Genomic DNA, 12,885 nt, shown 5'->3' on the forward strand with positions numbered 1-12,885 from the left:
AATGAAAAAGCATAACAACAATAAAACAGTAAGATACAATGACAAACTAGCTTACAAAACGTTTATTAACAAAAATGAATAAGATGAGGCGTGGCACACACCACATGCTGTATTATATACAGACTAATAAATTACAGAACGTTTAGCAAACACTGAGGAATCAAATAAAAAATAAATAAAATAAAAGTGAGCCTCCATAGCATAACGTGAGGTAAACAGCAAAGATAACAAGCTTTTCAAAATGAAAACAAAAAAAAAAGTAAAACTAAACTTGCGGTCGGTGACAGTGCTTGCATGTTTTTTTCCCCACAAGAATACCAACATGTTCACCTTCTCTGGTTTAAGAAGCGGTCTTTTACTTTACTTTAGCTTGAAAACCATCCATTGTTTCCTCAATATTCGTGTCATTTTTGCTGCGCGCACCTTCGTTATGCTTTCAGTTTCGTTCGCCGTTTGATGTTTCTCATAAAAACAGAGACTGGCTGGATGCACCGTTAACGAAATCGCCTGTGCATTAATTTTAAATATAATTATATTAAAATTTTGCAGTCGCACCAGCAGGAAAAATTTGGACGCAGTCTGGAGCCCTGATCCAGTAAAAATAATGCAATAGACAGACAGTGTTGTCTATTTATTTATTTCTCATGGTGTCTCTTCAATCACATTTAGTTTAAACTACAAACTCACAACTCAAAAAAATATTTCTTTTGCATCAGTGATTCAACAGCAGCATAGGCTGAATAGTGATACAGAAAAAACTCTTGTGCATGCATGTGTATTTGGCTGGATCGGCCGGGCTGTGTCAGTTATTTTGTTCCCCAGTGTCCCAAACTCACCTGTTTCTGAACACACCAGCTGTGACCAGCCTCTTCTTGTGACCATAGACTTTGAAGCTATTGGATTCCCTGTGCAGCGTGTGGGTTGGGTGTAAGAGTAATCTACAGGCTGTGGTTAGACCCTGCACCCTGCCGGGCAGCCATTAAACCACCGCAGTAACTGTTTTGTGCTCTCGTCCTGAATGATAACCTAAACCCACCCCCTCCCCAACAGCTCTACTCTATAACCCTGCACCATATCATCAAGTGTGACAAGCCTCCCTGCTAAATTTAGCTCCTCATAATGGCTCTGCGGAAACCCGGACTGCAGCAGGACAATCTGGGAATACGCAGCAACATGGAGAGATCGGAGCATGTGTTAGGTCAGGGTTCAGGTTCATTCCACTACTAATGTCCAGCTTTCTAATCTTTTAATCCTCAGTCTTTCTGATATCATATACCTCAGAAACACCTGTTGTTGTTGGCAGGGACATGTATAATCTTTGTGACCTGTTGGTTATCAGACACGTTGGTTCTCTCTGAAATGATCTTCTATCTCTAAAATGCCTTTCCCTTCTGCCCATCTGATGACGTGTTGAAGTTTCTAATACAGCTGATGTGTTTCCTCATGACCGGTGAGAACTGCAGACGCACTTGAATCCATCTCTGTTTCCATTCAGTCCCTGGCTTAAAACAAAACACTCTGTTTCCCCATTAAAATGCGAATCTGGGACTTGTTTGCGAGTTGTTGCGTGCTTTCAAATCTTAGTGTTTAATGGTCTTTTAGTTAGTGAAGTGATGTGTGTAGACTTGACTAACCAGCCTCTCATGCATTCTAGAGTGTTCAGTGATTGTGTGCTCATTTGAGAGCCCCCACCTCTGCCTTCACTACCTCTTTTCCACTGAACTGATGCTGGTGCTCATCCAGGGAATTTTTCAGCATCGGCCAGCACTTCCACTGAATTGAGCCGAACAATTACAGTGTGACACTTTGCAGACATAACCCCGCAAATCGAGCACTGGGTGCAAGCGGCACTCGAGTGTTGGAATTCAGACCTGGATCTTGTTCAGTATTTTAAAAAAACACTAGCTGACTGATTGATTACATTTTGTTAATTGTTCAGTTAAACATGTAATATAAATACATAATGGAATAGCTCAATCAAAAATGAAAATGCTGTTGTAATTTACTCACTTTCAAGATGTTCCAAACCTCTATAGCTAATTTTTTGTGGAACATAAAAGTAGATACTGAGAAATGGCTCAGTATTTATTTTTTGTCCATGCAATGGAAGAAAAAAAACAACCAAAACATTCAAAATATCAGTCAAACAGAAAAAAAAAAAAAAAAAGTATAAAATGAGGCTAAGTAATCAGTGTTGTTGGGTGAACCTTTTAGGATTTATTGCAATAATCATGTTCAAACTCAGTGAAAACTTGAACCAGAGTTGTTAAATTCCTTTCTGTAAATTCCTTTCTGTAGGTTGTAGGATTCAGTGGGAGTGTTGTAGTTCGGTCTCTGGCAACTGATTACATTTGAGTTGGTGCGTGGCGACACCAACCATGTAAGCTCTGAATGAGAGAGACAGAGATTTTTCTTCTTCTGTGTTTGACTTTTTCACCTCTCCCTTCCTCTTTCTCAGAAGCAGAGGTCTTTTTTCTTTTTTCTTTTCCTCCTGACAGGGAGCCGAGGCGCTGCCCAAAATAATGAATGTTTATTTATGAAATTCAGCTCTAATATTTACAGAAGACAGTCTCTGTGAAAATCTGGTTCTCTGAGCAGTTTTTACTTTGGGCCTCTTGTCAGTTAAAGTAGAGTGACTGCAATAAACAAACAAAAAAAATCAGATTATTACCGTATTGTACAGTTTTTCAAGTGACTTCCTGGTGGGGATGGACCATAGACTGTATAAAAACATGGACGTAGTGTCCGTGACATCACCCGTAGGTTTCTGAAGAGCGTTTTTGAAGCTCAAAGTGGGCGGAGCTGGCCGTCGCCGTCTTGACTGCCGGATAATCGAAAATAGGCAAAGAGGCAGGAGCTGGTTGCTGAAACCACGCCCATCTAGCTCTACGGTGGTGACAACAGCGGCAATCCACCTGTCACTCAAGTGGCCACACCCTTAATTATGCAGAACTTTAAGGCTTAATATAATTTAAACGGATGAGTTATAAAAAAATGCACACCCCTCACAGTTATCATGAAGGGCAAAATTAGCTATATAGACCAAAACCACTTTTTGTACCAGGCTGTAAACATATTTTTTTCTGCTGTAAAGTTGGGCATTTTAACATGGGGAGTCTATGGGATTGACTCCCTTTTGGAGCCAGCCTCCAGCGGCCAGTCGATGAATTGCAGTTTTAGTCACTTCCGTGTTGGTTTCAAGAGAGAGACCCCGGGAAGTTGCGCTTGGGATGGACACACATATATGCAGAACTTTGTTTATTTCTTATTCACAGTCTGAATTGTTTTGTATAGCATATTTACATAATGATGTTTGGACTGCTTCAAGGAAATTGAGAATCTCTTGCATGTTGTACCTGCATAAGCTCCCATCACCTGATTTTTGACAAGCTGTTGCATCTCTTTGAACTCGGCAGCATATTTCTCTGGAAGAGCCATATTAATGCTGCAGGAAAATATTATCCCTGGCAAAACATGAAATGCAGTGCTGAGTTCACAGAATTCATGCATGAAGCAAACATTTCTGAAAGGATTTTTACTTGCTGGCCGTCAGCAATGAAATATACTGAATTCTGGTTTTGGAGGCAAAGGATTTTACACTTTCAAAAAAAAGGTGTGGACATTTTGATAAGAAATGTACACACTTTCCAAAGGCCCTGTTTTCTTTTCCCCCCAAAAGAATCCCCTCATTTCTCAGTTTGGAATGTAAGTGCAGAATTGAATTGTCTGTTGAGAAAGTCGTTTGCAGCTTGAATAAAGCGGAGAATGCATTAGGCTAGCTGTGCTTTATGATAGCTGAAGTGCATTGCTTCAAAGTGGAAAAACTTGTACATCAGCAGACTTTCATCTCAAGCACCTCTCTCTTTTATTTTAATCTTAAAGAGCTTTGAGCGCTCTCCATCCTTTTGTGTAACATCTACTAAAGTACCAGCGGAATCACCGTTTCTTTAAACTCTCGCTGTTCGCTCCGCTTCATCCTCCCTTCCTTATCAATTAAGGGTTTTTTAAGAGAAATGGTAAATTCAGACCCTTGAAACCAAGGCTTGTTCACTGTGCTCAGGTTTATACACTTTTGTTCCGATATTTGAAAAGCTGATGTGCTTGAATAATACTGGTGTATTTAAATATCACAGCTGTTATTCCCTTCTGACATAATGCAGGGATCCAAATGACAGATGAGCACAAAAGATTTTTTTATTTTTTTTTATTTTTTGTCCATACAATAAAAGTCAATCAGGTCCAAAATGACTTTTTCCCCCTAAATATGATCTTCCTTGGAATGAAGTTGTTTGGAATTACCAGGGTGGCCGCGGGTCCTTAAAAAGTCTTAAAATGTCTTAAAGGGGTCATATGATGCGATTTCAAGTTTTCCTTTCTCTTTGGAGTGTTACAAGCAGATTGTGCATAGATAAGATCCCTGAAGTTGCAAAGACTAAAGTCTCAAAACCAAAGAGATATTCTTTATCAAAGTTAAGACTCTGCCACGCCCAACATGCAGATTTAAGTATGTAAAAGCTGACAGAAAACTGATGAAAATATTGCTTCAGAATAAATTGTTTACACCACCAAAAATCTCGGTGATGCGACACTTTTGTTTTGTGGGAATATTGGGAATATTGTATGGGATATTGTCTGCTGATATGAAAAGTTCACTGTATATTGTAATAACAAATAGAATTTTTGACAGCGATGATATTTTGTTTTCTTTTTACATTTAAACGTGTTAAATATTACATATACGTATGTAATATAATGTGTATTTCCATGACAGGCTTGGTCTTAAATTTCACATAAGGTGGTATTAAAGAGGTCTTAAAGTCTTAAATTTAACTTGTTCATATCTGTAGACACCATGATTACATGAGGATGAGTGACTAATAACAATTTTCATTTTTGGGTGAACTGTCCCTTTAACTGATAACAATTAAGATGTGACTTGCATCTTTTCACTCCTGCTTCATTACTATAAATGTCTGTTTAATAGCTCCTAAGTAACTTGTCCTCAGACAAATGGATTGCCGATGTTTGCTGAAGTGCTAAAAGCAGCAGGTTTCACAGTAAGAGTTCTGTCTTTGCATCAGCCTTTTCCCGTTTACCTTTTATTCAGACCTCTCTATTCCTTGACTGGCGATGCCATGGATAGCATTTATATATATTTATATAAACCTTTTTATATACTTATAGCTAGGGTTGCAAAATTCCGAGAATTTTCGAGACTGGAAACTTTCCATGGGAATTAACGTGAATTAATGGGAATAAACTGGAAATTTGCAAAATTGCAGGAACTGGGGACTTAAATGTAGTTGAGAACAATTCTTGCAGCATAATCTTGGTTAAAACAACCTGATTTAATGCATTTTCAGTTTAATTTCTACCCTACACATTGCTCAATCACATGCACACAGCTTACTGCAGGGCTATTGAGGCCACACCCCCTACATGCACTGTGCTTTCCTCCATAACATGAACAGATCATTTCTTAAATCCTGCACACAAAACATCAAAATGTCCATCTTGGTAAGTATTCATGTAAATTACATGAATATTACAAAAAATTGTTTAAAACTCGAAGTCTAAAAATGACCCTCCCCCACACACAATCTCTGGGGGATTCCCCTCCATTTTCTCTGAAGCTTCACTTGCTGCATTTGAGCCCAAAGACTACATCTAAGTTTTGATATTTCTTATTTATAGTCAGTTTTGGAAACAGTGGTTTAATTTTTTAATTATTATTATTACCTGTGATTTTTTTCAGGATTCTTTGATGAATAAAGAGTTAAAAAAAAGAACAGCATTTATTTAAAATAGAAATCCTGTTTTAACAATACATACTTTTATTCAACAAGGATGTGTTTAATTAATAAAAAGTAATAGTAAAGACTTATATTGTTAGAAAAGACTTGCATATCTTTTGCTCATCAAGCCTTCATTTATTTGATCTAAAATACAGAACAAAACAGTAATATTGCGCAGTATTACTGGTATTACAATTTAAAATAATGGTTTTCTGTTTTAATATACTTATATATTTATATATACTAGGGCTGCACGATAAATCGCATGCGATATTTAATGCGCATCTTGTCAGTAAAGCCGGTTCTGTAATCAGCGGTAAATCTCCATCACGTGCGGGCTTTCACATTGAGCAGCATTTACTACACAGAGCCGTTGTTCACTGGCAAGCTGCGCAAAACCACGTTCATAATTGCGCGATTTTTTGCGCAGCTTGTCAGTGAACAACGGCTCTGTGTAGTTAATGCTGCTCAATGTGAAAGCCAGAATCAGAATGAGCTTTATTGCCAGGTATGTTTACACATACTTTAAAATAGAAATCCTGTTTTAACAATACATACTTTTATTCAACAAGGATGTGTTTAATTAATAAAAAGTAATAGTAAAGACTTATATTGTTAGAAAAGATTTCTATTTTGAATAAACACTGTTCACAAGTTTTCATTAGGGCTGCACGATGAATCGCATGTGATTGTCATAAACACTGTTCACAAGTTTTCATTCATCAATAAATCCTGAAAAAAGCATCACAGATTCCCCCCCAAAAATCCCAAAATGTCATTTTTAAAATGTGTATTAGTTTGCATGCATGTGAGCCTATGATCAAACAAAATGTTTATATTTATGTTTGTATATGATAGTTTTATAAATTTCCCCAAATTTTCAATGAATTCCCATAAATTCCTGTAAATTCCCATAAATTCCTGGTAAGTTTCAAACTTGGAATATTTCCAAAATTCCACAGACGAAGTTCCAATGGAAAGTTTCCGGAAAATTTCCGCTCCTTTGCAACCCTACTTATAGCTCATCTTTACTGAGGTAGTAATGTTGCTTATATTAGCAAGCATAAGGACAGGATGGTCCTTTTGATGGATGGGTTGGCAGTGAAAGGACTGGAGAGAGAAAGAGAATAGTCTGTTCAGACAGCCTCCGATTCAGTGTCTCGGGATGTTTAACCTTGTTTACCTGCTCACCGGTTTTGTGGAGGATTGGTTTGGTTTTAAAGTGTGCACTGTCCGTCTTGCTTTCTAATATGGTGCAATATTAGATCAGCAAAAGTTCTCTTTTGTTCTTAACACATACAGTTTCTCCTCCTTTGCATTTTTATGACTATCACCCTGTGTTTCCCTCTATATACTACCGTTCAAAAGTTCCGAGTTACTTTGGAGGTTTTTTTTTTCTTCTAATTGATGTGTCTGTAAATCTTTTTCCCCACCCCTAATGTGTAGGGTTGCCCACATGTTGCGTTTTCATAACTACACAGTGACATGTAGTTTATTTATGGGTAGTGGAACAGGCAGCACATCATCAGCATACCTATCAAACTGAACCCAGAGCGGTCACAACTTGCACAACCATTTTTACCCCTCTCTGTCACGAAAACCGACCCCAGACCAGCAGCCTGACCCCTGAGCGATTGTGGGGCTCAGTGTCTTTCTTAATGTACCAGGATTTGTTGTCACTTCTTCTCAACATTCCTGCCTCACCCCTTAGTAGAGTTAAAACTGCGACCTTTGTGCTGGCAAACAAGGTACTTAACCATTAGGCTACCAGCGGCCTGAGCATTGAAATTAGGACTCACCTCAGAGTTTGTGCCTGCTAATGGCATGTGCTCGATATCGCACGCTCACTCTCTCTCTCTCGCTGCTACTTTATGGTAATGTGGCATTTCACTGTGGCTCTCTCGTTCAGCCAAAGGACAGAAACACTTTAGTTTCTATTTTTCATTGGCTCTTTTTTTAAGTGCACACTAAAAGAGTGCTTTTAGGTACGAGGGTTAAGTGTGTGTATGTGTGTGACAAAGACAGGCAAAAATAAAAAAATAATGTATAACGCAGATTATCATTTACAATTAAGTTTATTTCTGATTTATATTGAAAGGTCACATGGTGAGGGATGTATACTGTGTGAGCCTCGGAGAAGATTTAAATGAACGGCGTTCTTGTTCATGACCCATTTCTGGTTGAGTCGAGGATATTTAAATTTTTTAATTCCTGCTTTTACTTTAAACTACTCTCTTGCAGTCCAAGGATATTAAACATGCAGACACGCAGCACTTTTACTCCAGAGAGTCAGAGAGAAATCCTTCCTGCTGTAGTGTGTTGAAAGGTGGAAGGAGAGACACTGGGTGAAAGCGAGGGATGAAAAAGAGAAGGGTGGAGGAATTTATGGTTGTGCTCGGGTCAAGAGAGAAGATAGATTGAGTTCTGTAAATGTGGCTAATATACTTGCAGCAGTTGTGTCACCTCTTCTGGGACTCATTGCATGTGTGAGAGAAAATACGTTGTGTTAAAGGTTTCATCCTTACATGGCCCATGTTTTGATCTGGGTGTTGCGTCACTTTTCAACTCCTCCCAGGATTCTGGGGCCCCATGAAATGCATGCACACACACACACACTGTATCAGTGTTGTAGGACATTAGTTGCACTTCATCAGAGAATGCTCCAAATCCATTGACTTCTATATGGACTGGTGTGTAGGGAAAAATCCAAGGGTTTGTAAAAGTGACATTCTATGTAACCAAAAATTACTCTTACATATGCATCCAGCAGCCAATGAGAATTTCAGTGGGATTGGTTTGTCTTTTAGGAAATCCAATTTGCTCCATTCCCACTTGATTTCAGACTGACCTGGATCTTACACTTTCCTAGTCGTCAAACGCTCTGTCAAGAGTTTTTTCTAGTGTGTAAGCACTAGTAATGCTGTGATCCCACTTTTTTTCTTGATACTGCTCTGAGACAGCTGACAACATGTCAGTGCTGAATTGTGTCTAGTACAGAGTGCGATACATGCACACTGTTTCTTTGTGTTTTCAATCATTTCAATTTTAATGTGATTTCTTGTGTAAATTGTTACAAAAATTCAAGAAATTCTATTTTTAAAAGTTTTACTTTAGAAGTTTCTGTTCACTGTTTTAAAGTTTTCATGAATAAATTACATTTGAAAATATAACCAAATAGAAATGTTTAATTATAATAATTTAGTGTTGCTGTATTTTAGATCAAATAAATGTATTCTTAGTGAGGCTTCTTTTAAAAACATGAAAAAAAATCTTACTGACCTCAAACTTTTTAACAGTAGTGTTTGCATAGTGGAGAATGATTTTGAGAGCAGCAGACTTGAATTCCAGCTCGTTTGTCAGCTAAGGCTATCATGTAACTCCAGAACATTTGGAACATAATGCACGATTCGTTGCACTGTTTTGGACAACCATGACTAAACCTACTATTGGATTTGCATGCCTGGTGCTCATTCCATTTCAAAACGCCACCAACGTTCTGTCACTTTTCCAGGTATCAGATCAGTGTGTCCCAAGTAAAATTACTCTTAATGTAGATAGGACTTTTTGTCTAATGCACTCCTATATTCCACAACAGGTGTGTGTTTGCTGCGCCATCTGGTTGTTTCAAACCCTAACTATCAGCTCATTTAGCTCACTAGGTTTTAAAGCACAGCCACTATGTGTGAGGGAGGGAATGAGCGTGAGGGTAAACTGTGTGTGTGTGTAAGCATGACAGGAATGGACATCCTGAGCTTAATCATGTTTTGGCAGCAGCAGTTTAACCTCATCTGGAGCTGCCGGCTATGAAAGAGTCTGTTTAAAAGATCTCAGTGTGTGCATGAGAGTTCCTGTTACTGTGAAACTTGGAAATATATAAAAATACAAAACAAATATCATGAAATATATAATACCTCTTGATATTTGGCAACTTAATTTAGGGAGAAATGCACTGGAATGTGGCATCTTGCGTGAATGAAAGGAATGTTGCATTTCATGCCTTTTTGTCTGTTTTTTTTTTTCTTTCTTTTTTTCTCAGCCGTTTCTGATCTGTTTGTCTTTTTTTGTCTACCTGCAGAGATAACCAGAGTGAGGAAGGACATGTATAACGACACAGTGAACGGTCTGGTGGACAAACACCCCCTGGAGTTACCAGAGCCAGTGGGACCCATCGTACATCTACAGGAGAAACTCTTCGTACCAGTCAAAGAGTATCCAGATGTAAGTCTCACACAAGCACTTTGAACATTTTTCTGTCTTGTGCTGCTGCTAGACTCAAGCACAGTGATTGACTGCTACTGTAGTGACAGATGACTGACAGTTATAGTGTCTAATGAAATCTAGAGGTGAGAAGGTTTACTCCTGGTTCTCTAGCGGGGGGGGAAACATGTCATTTGGGAGTAAATGAGGACTCTCTGTCATAAGCTAGTTCAGCAGTAGTAGTTTTTATCAGTCCCCTGCAGGGAACTAGGAATGGTGCCGGAATGCCACAGGCCATGTTCTAGTAGTAGAGTGGGATCTTTTTGGAGTGTGTTCTGCGTTGAAGAGAACTGTTTCCACCAGCGAACACATGATGTAGCTTGACGTTTAGATGATCATGTTTGACATTTCTCTCATATTCGCAGACAGAAACACACACACTGGTGGCCCATGTCACACAGGGAGAAATTTTGCTGCCTAATTCTTCGGCTAGGTGGACAAGGGAGAGGGGAAGAGAGAGAAAAGGGGGGTCAGCAGAGCATGAAATGCATTTTCCCTCTGACGGCCCTGATAAAGGCCACCCCATCTGTCCCAGCGGACCACCACACACACACACACACACACACACACACACACACAACCCCAGGTTTCTCTCAGTTTGCAGCACAGTTAATTATGATGGAGGCTGCTGCTCTGCTTATCTTTATTTTTTGCAGAATGTTTCTTTTTTAAATTGGCCTTTACTTTAAGCACTTCCTGTAATGATTACTGCTTTACTTGAGAAAAATATTCTCCTTTGTATGACCTGGGAAGCTGTACATTAAGTTAATTTTACTATGGATAAGGGAGTATTGTTAGGAATGATGCAAATTTGAGCGGGGTGGGGGACGACGACTTAAAGTTTTGGCGTTTTACTCTCACCAAGACCATTTTATCAAAAATACAGTAAAACAGAAAAATTGTGAAACATTATTATAGTTAGTTATTCTATTTTAATATGCTGTCAAAATGTAGTTTATTCCTCTGATTGCAAAGCTGAGGGCAAATCTCTTTAATGTATATAGATGTTTGAGTGTGTTCATATGACTGTCTGTCTCAGAATAGCAGGAACAGCTACTGGAAAACATGGCTGACCGGTATAGAATGAACACCACATCTCTGTCATGCCATGGAAAATATAGAGTGACTGTTTGTGTGTTTGAGCAAATGCAAGTAGGAGGACACATGTGCACACACACACCAGTGTACATAGAATCCCCAGCTGACCCCCTCAAATCTGTTTCTTTCTCACTGTGCTCCCTGCAAGTCTCGCCTCATTATTCTTCCCCTGGTGGTTAGCATGAGTCACTGTTTCACAACACAAACACACACACACACACACACACACAGACAGACGTTTCCACGCTAATGTTCTAAACATGCAGGGAAAGGAAGAATAATTGAGCAGGGAAACGCTAGCGTTCTCTTCAGTCACAGTCTTTTGCTCTTTCAGGCAGGAGATTCGGCTCGGTCATCCAATCAGCATCTTGATTGAGAATAAAGTGTCCATGATTGGTGATTCGGAGGTGTTGATATTTAAATAATGATTTCTCGGTTGCCTTTCAGTCAGAAGATATTTCATTGGTGTTTTATAACGTAAACTCGCTGTATATTAAACACACTGCAGTTTGACACCTGATCTAGTTACAGTTCAGCTTGCTTTACATTTTGAGCTCAATTCACAATTCTAGCACTTATACTGTACACGGTTATTTTAAAGTGAATTCTAATGGAGGAGAGAGGTCTCGTTTAAAGTGTCGAGTAAGAAGGTAAAAGCATGCAGGAAGAACCGCATGTAGGTGCATCCACCAAGGTCAGGCCCCTCGTTCCAGAATAAACGTCCTATTGCACGCTATTGCTTTGGCAATAAACGGAAAACAGTCACTGCTTTTAAAATAAACAGACCCAGTCCTGGACTTTTCCATATGTGTGTGATTAGCTATGTTTCCATCCACCTATTTTTATGTGTATTTTGGAATATCGCATAAAAAAACGCTGGATGGAAACGCCAAGATGCGCATAAATTCTAAAAAAATGCACACAAACTATGATGGAAACACATTTACCAAATAAATTCCTCCATGCGCATCGAAAAAGTAATGTGACTATGACTATATCGACTAGGCTATATGACTATATGATGGAAACGGTGCTTTATTTGCATATGTTTTATTTATATTCCAGTTATTCCAGTTTTGCACAAGTTTAATTCGAATCTTTGGATGGAAACCGCTATTGTTTTCAGTATTTTCAAATTTTGTATTAAAGTTTATTTGTAACGTGCACAACCATATGCAGTGCAACATTTTTATGACTGTCCATATATAGAATAAAATTAACATGGGAATAGAAAGGACATAGGAATGAAAATAAAGAATATAAACATGAAACTAACAATGAATAGGAAATACCAGAAAAAAATATGTATAACAGGAACACAATGTAGAAAATAGAAACATGTATTCTATAAGTATTTTGAGCCTGAATCTAACACATACTCGTGGGTAATTAGGTCTTGGCTCCTCACTTCAGCACAGAACGTCCATTTCATAAAAATAGCTTGTCCTGCGAATGTGACCTGTTAGTTTACAAGTGTTTGTGTCTGTGAGCTTGTGAACACTTGTGCGGCCAATCAAAAGAGTCTAACCTTAGATCAAACATCGGGGTCGACCCGTGACCTTCAAAACATCTTTGAATGCACTCCAGTAGCTGCCCTGTTTATAAACCTCTGTCTATATACAGTAACAGTCTTTCTCTCCAGAGCTTTTCAGATAGAATAGACTCACTGGTACGTCTGGGAGGGGGGAAAAAAAAGATGGCTGACAGACCAGGTCTATCTGGAAGTGACAGTTCC

General features: G+C 38.7%; 1 protein-coding gene across 4 annotated transcripts in view; it reads left to right on the plus strand.

Annotated features, from left to right (window-relative positions):
- The window catches only part of LOC107721620 (protein quaking-A), a 105,831-nt gene that overhangs the window by 19,802 nt on the left and 73,144 nt on the right, over window positions 1-12,885 (plus strand). For all 4 annotated transcript variants that reach the window (XM_016529730.1, XM_016529747.1, XM_016529739.1 and 1 more), the window contains exon 2: window positions 9,871-10,013. In XM_016529730.1, the coding sequence (XP_016385216.1) occupies window positions 9,871-10,013 (143 nt within the window). The remainder of the gene's footprint in view (window positions 1-9,870; window positions 10,014-12,885) is intronic.

The sequence above is a fragment of the Sinocyclocheilus rhinocerous genome, unplaced genomic scaffold (genome assembly GCF_001515625.1).
Source record: "Sinocyclocheilus rhinocerous isolate Xijiao unplaced genomic scaffold, SAMN03320098_v1.1 scaffold432, whole genome shotgun sequence".
NCBI lineage: Eukaryota > Metazoa > Chordata > Actinopteri > Cypriniformes > Cyprinidae > Sinocyclocheilus > Sinocyclocheilus rhinocerous.